At 28.6% G+C, this 16,522-nt stretch overlaps 2 protein-coding genes across 2 annotated transcripts; one reads left to right on the top strand and one right to left on the bottom strand.

The window, feature by feature from the left end:
• Positions 1 to 4,427: 4,427 nt before the first annotated feature.
• LOC148191487 (putative complex I intermediate-associated protein 30) lies at positions 4,428 to 7,390 on the bottom strand. Its single transcript, XM_088101558.1, has 6 exons — positions 7,232 to 7,390; positions 7,032 to 7,145; positions 6,775 to 6,920; positions 6,381 to 6,461; positions 6,162 to 6,260; positions 4,428 to 4,899 (listed from the first exon to the last, which is right to left on the bottom strand). The coding sequence occupies exons 1-6, from the start codon at positions 7,281 to 7,283 to the stop codon at positions 4,711 to 4,713; spliced, it is 681 nt and encodes a 226-aa protein (XP_087957684.1). The 5' UTR covers positions 7,284 to 7,390; the 3' UTR covers positions 4,428 to 4,710.
• Positions 7,391 to 8,724: 1,334 nt separating this feature from the next.
• On the top strand, positions 8,725 to 11,407 carry LOC148191486 (cytochrome P450 704B1-like). Its single transcript, XM_088102494.1, has 6 exons — positions 8,725 to 9,181; positions 9,386 to 9,601; positions 9,688 to 9,984; positions 10,056 to 10,433; positions 10,856 to 11,056; positions 11,143 to 11,407. The coding sequence occupies exons 1-6, from the start codon at positions 8,906 to 8,908 to the stop codon at positions 11,320 to 11,322; spliced, it is 1,548 nt and encodes a 515-aa protein (XP_087958620.1). The 5' UTR covers positions 8,725 to 8,905; the 3' UTR covers positions 11,323 to 11,407.
• The last annotated feature ends 5,115 nt before the right edge of the window (positions 11,408 to 16,522 follow it).

Raw genomic sequence — 16,522 nt, 5'->3', positions numbered from 1 at the left:
GTACACTCAAACGATTTTGGAACGAAAAAACTTTAACTGAAAACATTTAAAAATACCTTTAACTGACTTGAAATAAAGTATGAAAAACCTACACCCAAAGTGATAATTCTTTACATTACTTCTGCTTAATAATATATACTAAAGTTGTATCACCTTACACGATTTCTTCACAAATGAAATCATATTTAACACGACTAGCCCATTTGTAATTTTTTCTTAAACTGTCCATTTCAATGATTTTGAAAAAAGAAAATTATGCCATTTTAATATTTTTACGGTAAAAAGAATTGCTCAAACACAGACTTTGACAGATACATTTTGGTAAGTTTATCAGATAATTTCTTGCAGCAAACCAGAAGAGTGATATTTTGAAGTTTTGGAACTATTCTTTCATCTCATGTGATGTAATGAAGTAGACATGATGTATGATCCCGTGGGCCCAGAAAGTGTTGAACCACAAGAGTTATGGCAGTGACAAAGACAAATAGTCCTTTGATATGTGTATATATATAAATATGTGTGTGTATATATATGTCTCTTGGTGGTGGTGGTCCCTATGGCCATGTAGGAGTAGAAGTTCCTCGAAATCACGTGCCAGAACGTGACACAATACCACACTATGTATGATTCTGTACAAGATACGACCATCTTCAATTCTTCATCACAAGCATGCACTTAAAGGTGATAGGAGACATTGTCTTGCAAGTAGAAGGAAAAGGTTCATATGTGAAGATCGTGGACTAATCCTGGCCTTAGCTTGCTTCAAGACTCTACCACCTATATATAACCCTTTTTTTTTTACCATTTTTATCACTAGTTAATCTTTTATTTTTATATCTAAATTCCCCATTATGTCACTGTTGTTTGAGTTTGATTAGACTGGTTTTAATTGGGTGTCATTGTTGTTGTTCTTTGTTAGTATTTGGATGTTTTTTTCTTCTATTAATTCTATGAATAATAAAAAAATAAATTCTTTTCTAATTCTAAACTTATGTTAAAGTTCTTCTTTTTATTTTACATTTACTATATTGATCAAAATTGAAGAGTTACTAGCAGTATTTAATGTCAAAGTCAATAAAAATTCAACAATATAATAATAACTTTATATTAAATATAACTAACTTATCATAGTACTTTCATCTTATATTTATAAATTTTATAATAATATTTAGATTTAACATAATCATCTTTACGGATTCTCTAGTTAAACTGTCCAAATTTAAAGTGATTAAATAATCATACTATATAAGATGAATTTAGTTAAATTTGTTTTTATTTACTTTTACTTTTAAAAAGATGTAAGTTTAATTATTTTTCTAGTGTTAATCTCAAGTTTAAATAAAAATATTAAAATGAAAGTGCATCCACTTATCTCGAACTAGTGAATTGATTGTAATGTTAGGATTCTGAGAATTTTTGGAAAAGCGATGTATTTGCCCGTACACATCATATCACAAACTTTTTTTTTTCAATTTCAATGTATTAAGATCAAATACAATTCAATTATTATTATTTTCAGAAAGTTATTGTACATAGATGAAACCACTTTGTAGACTAAACCAGAATTTTCTATTTGAAAAAAAAAATATAGCATTAAGATTGAAGTGGGCAACAAACATTTCTGTCCACATGATTCTTTATGAAAACAGAGCGTATTTGGCGATCATTTCAGTCAAGATTATTGGCTCAACCCCTTATTAATAAGAATATGTAAGTTTATTTTTTCTTAATGTAAATTTATTTATTTTCTTAACTCTTATATAAGTTGTAAGGTAATGCACTAACAATTTATATTTTATTAAAGAAAAAGACATTAAGTTCTAAAGCTTTATCTCACCGTCATATTAGTTCATCAAGCTAAGAAAAATAGGCGAGTCCCTAGGCTTTTTCTAGGGTTTCCTATGAACTTCCTAAAAGTACCATTTTGTTCATCTTCATTTTAGTCCAAACTTTTAGAACTAGAGTGATAATAACATGTTTAGAAACAAAATGGAAAAAGAAGTGAATTTCATTTATTTCAATAATATATTTATAAATTTTGGAAACCTAATTTAGTTTTTCTTAACTTTAAACACTAATATTAGAATAAAAATACCATTTTTTATAGACTAAACTGTTCATTCATGTTGAAAAATTTAAATATGAATTTAATTCTCATTAAGTAAAGATAAAAAATGTTCAATAAAATATAAAGAAGAAGATCCATCAATTTAATATATATATATATTTTTCTAAAATAGGACATAGGAAAAGGAAAACCATATCCTTTCTTTGGTTGTGTTGTTGGAATGCAACCACAAGTTCAAAAAAATTCCCATCTCATCGTCTTAATCACCAAAAAGTTTGTGGGGGCACTCTATTTTGTTCTATACTTTTTAAAAACTATTTTATTTCAGCTGGGTAAACTTGACCAAATACTCAACAAACAAGGCTCATGGCATTGACTTCTTATGGCAATTTGCAACTTGTTTTCACAACTTGCACATTGAGAGACATCAATTTCCAGTTCAATGCAGCCAAAATGCATCCCTTTTTGTTTAGTTACTTATGTGGCCCCATAGATTCTAATCACACTCCAATTTTAGTAACAATAATGCAAAAAAAGGAAAAAAGAGAACAAGACAGAATATAGCAAGTTGTTGCAGCAAGAATAGTAATTAACTGTCAAGTGGCTTTACCGTGACACAGAAGGACATTTTATTATTATAAGAATCAATTCACCAAGTCCCTTTCAATTGCAAAGTCCAAAGCTAAACACAACTTGCTCCTAGTTTTGCTCTTATGTACAAAGAGAGAAGGGTTGATCCTAAGTTGCAGATATTGTTGCATCACTGAATAACTTTATTTGAAAATTCATCACTGCATTAAGAAAAGTGTCATATAGTAAGTTTATCTATAAAATCACACATTAATTTGAAATTGTTTATTACTTTATTAATATACATTAAGGTTTATTACATACAAAACACCAAACATTTCTTATTATTGTTTGAACTTTTACAAATAAATATTTATAATTTAAGGATTAAATTAGTAAAACTTATATTTTGTATAAAATTAGTTAGTGGCACATCAGTATTGACTATTCTTTCTTTTTTCACAGGTATCCTTCTTCATGTCAAGATCAAACACTAAACTTCAGCACTTCTCTCCTCAAAGATTCAAGATTAGTTCTTCCTTCATGCATTGGGCCAAATTTTTATTGAGATGAAATCTATGCATGTGTTATTGGTATTATGATAGAACTATATTTGAATACATGACTGCATGCAAAGCATCTAAACCCCCTACAACTAGCCAATTCAAGTGGATCGTCTATGTGTATTCTTGTTCTAGTTACAATTCAACCAAAAACGATTTACACAGGCACTGCCCTGTCATAGAAAACTAATACCAGAAAGTACTTACATGAAAGATATTCATTCTAATCCATTCATATACATAATTAAGTGAATAAGTTAAGTGAGGTATACTAAAAATATTTATATCCAAAGAGTACATTTAACATAATAAGATCAAACAGTATCAACCTTGTAATTTCTAAGTTTATCTTATTAGGATCTTCAGTCATTATGACTGATAGCACTGATGAGATAAGATATCTTCTGCTGAAAAAAAGCAGCAGAAAAGTCATAAAAGATATCTATATCCCACTGGTTTATCAACTGTTCAACTTAAAGTTTCGTCAAGATAACGAGGAGTGGGTAGTGGCATATACTTCAAAAGGAATATAGAAGTCTTCTGGCCCAATTATAGATTCCATAATAAATCAAAATAAAACTATGATATTTTCTTTATCTTGACATTAGTCCAAAAAGATCTATTATCTTTACTAACGACTGATCTCTGTTGAAATACCAAGTTGACCACTTAACATATTCTTTCATCCGCGGAATTAAAAAAATGAGATTTCGTTTGAAAAAAATAAATAATCCAGTTCCATTCATGTTATTGATAAATAAATCAATTAAGTTTGATTCGAAGCAATATGTCACGAATACATCCCTCTCTTCTAAACATTCTCAATTATCTATTTTTAGCTTAAATTTATTACAAAACACAAAATTAAAATTGAGACTTGGCCAATTTGTTTTAAAGTTATGCATAACTTAAAATAGTGAAATGATTTTGAATTAATAAACAGCTGAAATTTGCTTTTCGATTGAAAAGCGGGATAATTGATTTTCAACAACCTAGGATATAGATTGCCAGCATTTCACATTTAGTAACCCTTTCTTAGCAGAAGGCATCATTTAGTTGGGAAAACTATAGTAATCTACTAATATTCTATAGCATGAGAAGATTATAATTGCAGGAATCAGCTTTAATTTGTGTATGGGTACAAGACTAACTGATAATGATATTTGCCCCCTATGACTAGGTTAGTAGCATTGCACATTTCTATCAAATTCATTCACCACAGTTAATTGATGACCGACAATCCAATTATGTCAGCAGTATTGTCAAGGTGACAATAAGTCTTGATTCTTCTGCTGTGAACATGATGAAAACAATGAATTTTGTTCTTCGAAAGTGCTTACATTATTGGATCTACTATAGCACTCAATAATACAGTCTTTGTATCGGTACTTTAATAACTACCAAATATATTTTTCCATTAGGAGCCATCAAATGATACATTGTTATTACAAAAAAGGGCACTCTAGAAGAAGAGGAAAATTCTTGATTTTTATGTGTAAACTATTCACTTCATTCTGTCCTCAAGGCTTTGATCCAATCAAGATCAACTCTGAAATCACCTGGTCCAGATCTAGCACCTGGGACACCACCCTCAGCATTGACAGACAAAGACATGCCCAAAATACGCGATGGATTCATTTCCAAATCTGCATCTATAACATTCCCTCTCCAAGTAGGTAAATACCGAGCTAGAGGAATCTGGCAATCAATGAATGTAACATGCATGTGATACCCATCACTTGTGTTGATTTAGAAAATCAACCAGGTACAAACAACACAAAGAAACTCTTATGTCAATAGGCAATGCCCACTAAGTAGATTACACGATGTCATTGCACTTGGATAAAGAGCATGAGTGATCCGTGTTTAGTATATTGACAAATTATGTGGGATGCAGAGGATCTACACAACCCTCCTTTATCGGGGCATGAGACTTGATTATGAAGCCATAGACAGAGCTTAACCATGTACAAAACCTAGCAAAATTCTATTATATGTTGACATATTGTCCACCCAACTTCAAAAATAAGATCGGTGCACAACAAGACCTATTTTGCTCACTAACAAATAACAATGTTGATATTTGATACTTATATGAATAGCAACCATGACAGTTGAAGACATGAGTTGTTCCAAAAATGAGCAGCACAGAAATTATAATGTTAAGCATAAGATCTATAGAAACAATCAACATTTCTTATGCAAAAAAGTTCCTTCCTGAAAACTACAAATATGGTACCACTAGAAAATTGTATAGAAAATTTTGAAAATCACACATGAATAAAAAATCCATACTTTATTTAATTATTGTGATATTAACATCTTTATTGGTATTGAGTTAAAAAAGAATAGAAAAGAAAAAATAACTTGTGTTAGTTAAAAGTTGAAATCCTGTGAACTCTCCAACATTTACACGAGTCTGATGCAGTTATGACACAAACAACTATTGTTTTGAAGTGTTTACACTTCCTTGGCAGCCTCCAGTAATATATAAGAAGCTTTCGAACTTATAAATTCCATGATCCAGTGTTAATGCTCTAGAGATTTATAATCAAAGCAAAATAATTAGTGTACTGTTATGCTTTGATTCCAGGAATTGTATTCCTAATTACACCTAGACCTTTTATAAACATTGTAGTAGTAAGGCTTCTAAGGAAGTAGATGGAACGCTACAAAGGTAATGTGCTGATGTGCAAAATCTTTCGTTGCATCTGATTTGAGTAGTTCAAGTCCTTATTTTCCCAAAGAGAAACCTATAATTTTCGCCACTTAATTTGGCACAACTAGTAAAATAATGTATAGAAGGAAAAATGGTCATAACTTGTAAGCAACAGAATACACATCACTCAAAGATAAGTTATCTGAGCAGACGTCCTACAAAAGCGAAGGCTTTAACAACACAATGAAAACCTGGTCAATCATAAGTATGTTGTAAGCAGTGAGAAGCAAATAGAACTTACCTTTGTAATGTACCAGTTGCCTTCAGGCACATAAACAAAAGCTTGCCATGAGTTATCTTCCATCTGTCCAGGTGAATTGACCCAATTCTCCGTGTAGATCTGCACAAAAATCACCAAAGGTAGAATACTCATAACATCACCCGAGAAATGAAATTTTTAAGCCCCTCAACCTCTAGATTTCCTTGCATAATATAAATGGCAACGAAAAAGTGCACTCACAGTAGATATATAACATCTTCCATCTCCTTTAAGTTTCATCGCAATGGTATCATATGAATCCAAATCAATAAAACCATCAAACTGCAGACACAAAGACTTGTGTAAGAATAACATTTAATATAGAATTTCTCTTCCACACACTGTCAGCGTAAAGATTCTTCCACAATCAACTGATCAGAAATACTCTTTGGATACGATTTTTAAAATAGTATAAAACTGAACAATCTTATTACACTTCAAAGATGACAATCTCGACGATATAATGGTTGCCAAAAACCCTTTACAAGTTACTTTGCAAGTGCATTCTAATTAATTTTTTTGGTACAGAAAAAAAAAATCAGCACCAATAATCACATTAACAGAATCCAATATGGTTGTTTTTGAAGAAATTAACCTTTTTAGAGCGCATTCCACAGAAGCCACCCCGAGTAATTTTCCATTTAGAGCCCTCAGAGACATCCAGAGAGAGGTTCCCGGAGAAGATTCCAGAAGTTACTCCATTCTCCGACTCAGTTATCTGCAGAGACGCAGAGGACAAACCTGGGTAACAAAAACATTTAAAACCCCAAAAACTGAAACGATGAAAGAATAAAAAAAAATGCAAACTTCACAATAATCAATTGAGTAGTGGCACGAAACGAGGCACCCCACCTCCAAATTCGGAATCAGAATACAAATGCCACTTGCTTAACTCTTTCTTGGAATTGAAGCTGAAGATGGGTCTCTCCGGTGGTGGCATCAAATCATCAAGATTACCGGATAAAGCTTTTGTTCCAATGCAGAAAAAGAGTTAGAGAGAGAAAATATTTTGAATGAAAGAGAACAAATTAAAGATTGAGAAGAAAAAGAACCTCTCTTGGTAGCATCAACCGAAGCTTGTATCAGTCTTCGCAATCTCGACATCTCTCCCTCTGTTTGTCACTACGGCCACCACCAACAGTGGCGACAGCTCCAACCACCAGGCTTATCAGTAAATGGGCCTTCTTTTTTGGGCTTCTTCATCTTTAGGCCCAACTTTACAGCCTAAAATATTGTGTCTGTAAGTGTAGTTTTAGGACAGATTATAATTTTGTTCCATTTGTCTCTATCTTTTTCTTAAGATTTTAGTTCAGACATAGTAAAAAAATAAGTAATTTCAGTTTCGTTCTAGTTAGGTGTTTTTATTTTATATTTGATTGACTAAATAATTTCTTGATGGTACCCAAAATGAAAAAAAGTTAGATATATAGTTTAAATGGATGAAAAAAAATAAAATAAACATGATTATTTGAAATTGATTTTAATTAAATTTAAGTTCATGTTAAATTTGATTATTTTTAATTGACTTTATATAAAAAAAATTTGAATATTAAGTATTCAAGATTTTTGTATTTTACAATTAAATCTTTATCATTTAATTTTTTTTCATTGACATGTGACGAGATTGTTATTATGTTTTATTATTTTGCTTACCTAAGAAATGTAAAATTTTGTGTTTGATATAAAACGATATCCTAATTTCTTTACTTTCTAAAATGAAGAATTATAAATTAAGTTCTTTACTTTACTTTTATTTTTTCTTAAGGTATTTTCATCAACCAAAGAAAGTGTAAAAGTTAATATTAGCATAAATTGTCAAATATTTATTTAACATTTATGTAATGATTTTTAATTGAATGAAGGCGTGAAATAAATTTATATTGACAATAGATAACTTATGCTAATTTAATAACAAGAAATTATGTTAATTTAACTAATAAGAAATTAAGTAGCTGAAATGTTAAAATTATCAGTCAAGTGGCTAAAATTTCAAAAGCACAACTCACACTTTAATTTATGATTGTTTCAATCGACACCTCCTATCATTTCATTTTGTATCTTCAAAACTTTTTAAAATTTCAAAACTGTCATTTATAATTCAAAAAATTCTAAATTTCATAGTTTCATCATATTTTAAGATTCGGTAAATGATTTTTTCTTTATTAAAATTTAAAATCTAATAAAAAGAAATTTCAAAATTATTCAACAAAGAAAAATTAATTTCTAAGGTTATTTTCGAAAATTAGAGATGCAGACGGAAATGATTGAAACAGCCTTAATTTATATAAGTAATTTTTTTATTAAAATAGTATCAATATTAAATGATTAAATTATATAAGAGAAGAATTAAAGAAGATCACCTCCATATCGGTTGTTATGTTCTGTTTAGGTCAATGGCACGAAAGAAATGAATATTTTCTTTATCTTTACAGTTCTAAAACCACAAGCACTAAAAGAATGTGACAGAGATGCTAACACATAACTAAAAACAAATAAATAAACCAGTTAGATACCTACATTTTAACTACCTCTGTTCCCTCTTAATTGTTGTAAAGAGAAACATCAACCAATCACTCAAAGCATGCACCTTTTGTGCTTGTCAAAAACAAAAAAACATGCATCTTTTGTGACATGTATATTATCGTATGCAGTTATTTTTCATGTCTTAAAAATAAGGTTTTGAGAGGAACCTGGCATTAGTTGCTACCTTTAGGGACCTATGAAACATGGGAGGGTTAGTAGTACTGATATGCATGGTTGTTTCATGGATGTTCATACATAGATGGAGTCAAAGAAACAAGAAAGGTCCAAAAACTTGGCCCTTTTTTGGAGCTGCTATTGAACAATTGATGAACTATGACAGAATGCATGATTGGCTTGTCAATTATTTGACCAAATCAAAAACTGTTGTTGTTCCTATGCCTTTCACAACTTATACTTACATTGCTGACCCTAATAATGTAGAACATGTACTCAAGACCAACTTCAATAATTATCCTAAGGTAATCTACATCAAATGTTTCAGTCATACTACTTTTACTAAATAGTGCATGCATGCATACATGGTAAATCTCTTAACTCTTACAATAATTGTCTTAAAAACCATATTAAGAATGTTCTTTTATTGTTCAACTGTATAAAAGGATTTTACTCTTTATCTGCATAATGAAAGTTTTTGATGGAAAAGTTTGTGGTTTTGATTGCAGGGTGAAGTGTACCATTCATATATGGAAGTGCTTCTTGGAGATGGGATATTTAATGTTGATGGTGAGACTTGGAAGAAGCAAAGGAAAACTGCAAGCTTAGAGTTTGCATCCAGAAATTTAAGGGAATTTAGCACAAAAGTTTTCAGGGAATATGCCTTGAAACTTTCTGCTATTCTCAGTCAAGCATCTATTCTTAACCAAGAAATAGACATGCAGGTTCTGCTACCATTCTCCATGTTCTTAATTTTGTTTTCAAAGTAGGAGATTTTGCAGTTGATGATGGTTGAAATGTTAATTACCAGGAACTGTTGATGAGAATGACTTTGGACTCCATATGTAAGGTTGGATTTGGAGTGGAAATTGGAACACTGTCTTCCAATTTACCAAAGAACAGTTTTGCCGATGCATTTGACACTGCAAATATCATAGTAACACTTCGTTTCATTGATCCACTTTGGAAGATTAAGAAAATTCTAAGTATAGGCTCTGAAGCACAACTTGAGAAGAGTATCAAAGTTGTTGATGATTTCACCTACTCAGTAATTCGGAAAAGGAAGGCAGAGATAGAAGATGTCAGAAAAAGCGGGCAACAAAATCAGGTAGCTTTATATCCTAACCACATAGTAAACATCAAACATACATTGATTCATGACCTATGTTAAAAAAACAGATGAAGCATGATATATTGTCAAGATTCATAGAACTAGGAGAAAGCAATGCAACGGACAAGAGTTTGAGAGATATTGTGTTGAACTTTGTCATTGCTGGTCGAGACACAACTGCAACAACCCTGTCATGGGCCATATACATGGTAATGACACATGCTCATGTTGCTGACAAACTTTACCTTGAGCTGAAACTTTTTGAGGAGAATCATGCAAAAGAAGAGAACATTTCCTTGCCTCAATTTGACAAAGAGGACTCAGAATCATTCAATCAAAGAGTAGAACAATTTTCAAGGCTTTTGAATAAAGATTCACTAGAGAGATTGCACTATCTGCATGCTGTGATAACAGAGACCTTAAGATTGTATCCAGCAGTTCCTCAGGTGTGCATTTTCCTACATTGATTTAGTTCTAGTTATGAAAATTCCATAAAATGTGAGGCAACTTTTGAACTATTGCTCAGAAAACAAGTTGGTTTTAAGCATGTTAGTTGGTTTAAGATAATACCTCACACTTAAAATGTGTTTTTTCTCAATTTTCTGAAGCCAACCCAAAAAGTGATTGACACCCTTTTCGATCTAAAATATTAAGATAATAAGTTTATGAATTTTCTATCTAAAGTGAGACTTATACTTATATTTGAATTCCTGAAAATGTATTAACAAGACACATTTTCTTGGTTTTATCATAAGCAAAGCACTTTCATGTACTTTTAAAGAGAGGTTCACTTCACTAAGGTTGTTGCTTTAATGTACTACTTTTTGTTTTATGAACAAGTTTTGTGAACATGAGTGTTGAATTGTAGGATCCTAAGGGCATATTAGAGGATGATGTATTGCCAGATGGAACGAAAGTAAAGGCAGGGGGAATGGTAACATATGTTCCATACTCTATGGGAAGGATGGAGTATAATTGGGGTTCTGATGCAGCTTCGTTTGTCCCTGAGAGATGGTTCAAAGATGGTGTTCTAAAAAACGAGTCTCCATTCAAATTCACTGCTTTTCAGGTACTTTGATCTCCTTAGAACTCTGTAATATGATGTGATTACAATCCAAAGTTGGTGTTTCTTATTTTCCTTTGCACCTATTATAGGCAGGTCCTAGGATATGCCTTGGCAAGGACTCTGCATATCTGCAGATGAGGATGGTGCTAGCTATTTTGTGCAGATTTTACAAGTTCAAGTTGGTGCCAGGTCATACAGTGAAATATAGGATGATGACAATATTATCAATGGCTCATGGTTTGAAAGTTACCATACACAAACGATGTTAGACACGTTTTCAGCGGTAATTAATATGTGATTAATCTTATCATCACATATTTTTAGCCTTTGAATAAATAAATGAATTGATAATAATATTATTATTAATATATAAAAGAATAAAATACTTTATAAATGTAAATGATATTCTGTGTACAACACACAATTATGAGTAACCTATCCTGTTCTATATATTTTAAGGAAAATAATAATAATAATAATTATTATTATTATATAAAAAATAATAATGAATGATAAGACATTCAGTTTTAATATTTGGAGAAATCTTTTAATTTTATTTTTAAATAGTAATGTGAGTGTTAAATTTAATCTTAATTTTTGTAATTTATGTTCAATTCGGTCATTTTTTTTATAACGTTATCTAAATCACACGTCAATTCGTGATTATTTTTTATTTTTTTAAAAAAGAATTATAATATTTTTTTAAAAAAAATTATAATATTTTTTTTAATTTTTTTAATTAAAAAAATTGTTCACGTGTCAAGTTAATATTATATCACATGACAATATCAGTACCATGTGTCAAGTCACGGGTCAAGTAAGTATTCATTTTGTTAATCTTTATTAATTTAGTTCTAATTTTTATTAACTTTGTTCAATTCAATTCCAATTTTGTTTTTCTTTAAATTGAGATTAAATTAAATTTTTATTAAATATATCTTTTATTATTTTTAAAACCAACTCTAACTATATTATTTGAATAAAATAATTAAATTTATGTTTTATTTTTTTCACATGTGAAAAATAGGGTTAGAATTGGTTTAAAAATAATAAACAAAAAAACAATAAAAAAATTTCATTCTAATTTTAAAAATAAATAAGAATTTACCTTCTAATTTTATAAATAAATTAGAATTTTTATTCTAATTTAAAAATAATAGATGAAATTTTTTTCTAATTTTAAAAATAATAAAAAATTTTCCTTCAAATTTTAAATATAATGAAGAATAAATCTTTTAGTTTTAAAATAATGAAAAAAACATTAATTTTAAAAATAATGAAGAATTTTTCATCTAATTTTAAAAATTATAAAGATTTTCTTTTCTAAAATTGAAGATTGAGACTAATAAAATAAAATAAACAAAATTTGAAACTAACTTGAATAAAAAATAAAAATTGAAATTCGATTAAATACAAAACACACTAACACTGACACATAACCCATACATTATAATTTTTTTTAAAATTAAAAAGAAATATATTAATATATATATATATATATATATATATATATATATTACAAAAAATATTTTCTATATTAATATATAAAATTAATAATAAATTACTTCTTCACGTCGATAATATATTAAATGTAGATAATTAAATGTGTGTTATATATGATTTTTTAAATTAAGTATTGGAAGGAAATGCGCATATACATGTACTTCTATTCCATACTTGTCTTAATATCTTTCCTCATTATATTTATTTTTATTTGATATTATTAAAATACTTAAATTTATATTTAAAACATATATTTAATATTTTAATTTTTTTTTACTATTATTTGATATCTATCTAACTTTTATTTGATACTTATCTAATTTTTTTTAATATTTGAAATTGAAATATATATATATATATATATATATATATATATATATATATATATTTAATACTAAATGCTTAAACTTTTTTGTTGTAGTTTTTTTAGTAATTTATTTTAGTCAATATTTGAATCATGAACAAATAGAAAAGCATGTTTTTTTTATGTGTGTACATATTAAATATAAGAATAAAATTTCACTCTCGTCTATATCGTTATTACTCTATTTATCTATATATAATGGGAAATCTTTTAAGGATATGCATATTTGCTTTTCAATTTTACATTTTATATAATTTTTTAAAATTAAAATAATTAGTTTATCAATTTTATCTGACTATTTTTTAAATTTAATCATTTCTTATTTTGATTGATTTTTAATTATAAAACTACTTAGAAAGTAAATAAAAAAAATTATAATAAAGTTATATAATTTATTTAATTTAGTTTTACAACAAGAACAACAACAAGAAGAAGAACAACAAAAACAACAACAAGAAGAAGAACAACAAAAACAACAAGAACAAGAACAACAACAAGAACAACAATAACAACAAGAACAACCAGAACAACTAGAACAAGAACAAGAACAACAAAAATAAGAACAAGAACAACAAGAACAAGAACAACAAGAAGAACAACAAGAACAAAAACAACAAGAAGAACAACAACAAGAACAACAACAACAAGAGCAACAACAACAAGAACAAGAACAAGAACAAGAACAACAAGAACAAGAACAAGAACAACAAGAACAAGAACAACAAGAACAAGAACAACAACAACAACAGCAACAAGAACAAGAACAACAAGAACAAGAACAAGAACAACAACAACAAAAACAACAAGAACAAGAACAACAACAAGAATAACAACAACAACAACAACAATTTTATTATTTTTTTCTATCATAACAAAAAATATGCATAACCGTGTACATATTGTTGCTAGTATCTAATAGTTATCTATCACATGTAATTGAAAATATTAAATTTATAATAACTACTTGTTAATCCGATATAATGTTGGGGTGAAAAATTTAAATATCCAACCCAACTTAATTTCTTTATCTGTTGTGGTCCTCATTGTTATACAAACTCACTCCATAAAAAAAATGTGATAATGAAGCTGAAAATAAGATCATTGGATTGAAAGTGCATACTACTTTTTTCATATGCCTCTTCCAATTTGATGTACACTAATATGACAAAAAACTTATCCAATTAAAAGCCTCGTCATCTTTTACATAAAGAATAAAAAAAAGAAAAAAATGAAATTATTAATAAAAATGTAGATAATAAGAAGAAAGATAATGATACTTTGACAACATTTTTTTAACAACATTTTAACATCATCTACGTGTCATTCTGTGATTGGTCCAAAATTACTCTACAATCAATAATAATAAACATAAACACCAACATGGATAAATTACATAATTACACGAAGATGGTGTTAAAATATTGTCAATAAAATGTTGTCAAAGTATATTATCCTAAAAAGAAAGTGATAGTTGCTATTTTGGAGCATGATGATTGGTTTCTGGACCTTTAAACAGCTTGCATATTCCACTTAAATTATTGGTACTCAACATGTTCTTGTAAGCATTTCGTCATGCTTCATGCTTGATGATTCTTCTAAGGTGATGTACAAACAAAAGATTACGTGATTGAACACATGATGTGCATAAACAAACCATTTTAAACCATGCAATGCCCATTGTTTTTGCTGCATAATCAAGCCATGCATATCTATGGCATATCAATTTGTGACAATGATGGTGTGCAAGTTTGATGCACATGCCCTACACATATCAATTCATTCACCACTACAAACTTCAAATATTAAACTAAATCTCACCAAAATTTGTATCACTCAACCTATGTCTTTCTGTGGGCCTTAACTCTCATTCAACCCACCACACAATATAATTTATAAATACTTTTTTTAACCTAATTAACTGATATTTCAACTATTAAATTCAATATTAAACCTTATTATTCAATACTTATAATAATATTAACTTACTTTTTAGTACATAAAAATTATAATATATAAAGTTAGTTTCATAAAATTGTGATATACTTTACACTTCCTGTGCGGCTGAATGAAATATTTGTTCGTTGTTGAATTTTTCTGAAAAAAAAATTACAATTTTAAACATATCTAGGTTTAGAAATATCAATACTGCTTGAATAAATATAAACTTTTATATATGTGAAAACAGTGGGCGATTGATGAGATGTAAAAAAAATAAAATAAAAAGGAAATTAAAATTCTGTCGTAGCCTTATCTGTCAATTAATACGTAAAAAAAATAAAATAAGAAGGAAATTGAAACTCTGTTACAGCCTTATCTGTCAATGAATACGACAGGCTAGTACGACAGCATTTACAGTTGTTAACAGAATTCTGCAGCACACAAGTGAAGAACAATAGATGTTCAGAATCATACATACACCTAAAGTAAAATAAACTATAATATTAAATTCAACCAACTCCAGCTAGAATTTCAGAGAATATTTTTCAGTAAATTAGTTAAGTTAGCATCAAATGTACACCATTTCTAATTAATTTGTACATATTAATAAATTGAAAAACAAAACATGAAAATAACTTTCATCTTTTAAATTTCTCTTTCTTTTGGGATAAGCCTCTGCATATTTTAAAAATATATATATATATATATATGACTATGTTTCTTCGTATAAAAATTGGATTGTATTTTAAGGGTATACAACATTGAGAAACTAAATCATATTTTAATGAATTAGGAAAATAAAATTTTATTTTAATTCTGATATATGAAATAAAATTAGGTATGCATATAGAAAAACATAAATATTTTTCAAAAGAAAATCTTATTTTATTAGTATTGAGAGACTGATTTGATATTGTTACACACTGGAGTCATGTTTAATATTCTAGAAAAATACTGAAAAAAAGAGTACTTGTTATTAATTAATTTTAACTATGATTATAATCAAAGATAAATTAGATATTTTTTTTTCCACAACTTTTTATAACATCCATTTAGATTAATGGATTTGGGCAAAAAATTTAGCCAAACTCAAGAAAATTAGCATTTATTTAAAAGGGGTGAGAATTTTGAGCTTGCTTATTACCCTCTTTATAAGGAATCAAATGGGACCAAAAAATTTAGAGTCTTAACCAAGCAAGCCTATATATAAAACATAAAATATGTATTTCATAAGCAAAAGATTTGTAAAAAGAGACACTTTCATTCCAGCATCAATTCCTATCCAACTAGGAAGACTAGATCCTGTAATTTCGGTAGAGATCATAGTTAGTGTCGCTTCTAACACACTTTTTGTTTGTAACAACATCAAAAGCACTTATGTTTGCGTGTGTTACTGTAATAGTTAGTTTTTCTTGTTCATTACTGATCCCCATGTTCTTATAGTATTGGATTTTGATTATGTGTAATTGAATTCAAGACAAGTCCTCAATGTCCAAGACTTTTTCAACCCTTTCAATCTTATTCTTAATGTATGGTCAAATACACTCAATGACAAAAAAAGAGAGAGAGAGTCAAACATCACTTATTTTTTGGTTGATCCAATTAGATGTTGAGATCTTGAGGACATCCATTAATGTTTGAGCTAATTAAGAAATAGTCAATTT

Source organism: Vigna umbellata, chromosome 11 (assembly GCF_029865625.1).
Source record: "Vigna umbellata cultivar VRB3 chromosome 11, Vumbellata_1.0, whole genome shotgun sequence".
In the NCBI taxonomy this organism is placed as follows: domain Eukaryota; kingdom Viridiplantae; phylum Streptophyta; class Magnoliopsida; order Fabales; family Fabaceae; genus Vigna; species Vigna umbellata.
This window is presented reverse-complemented; position numbering and strand designations above follow the sequence as displayed.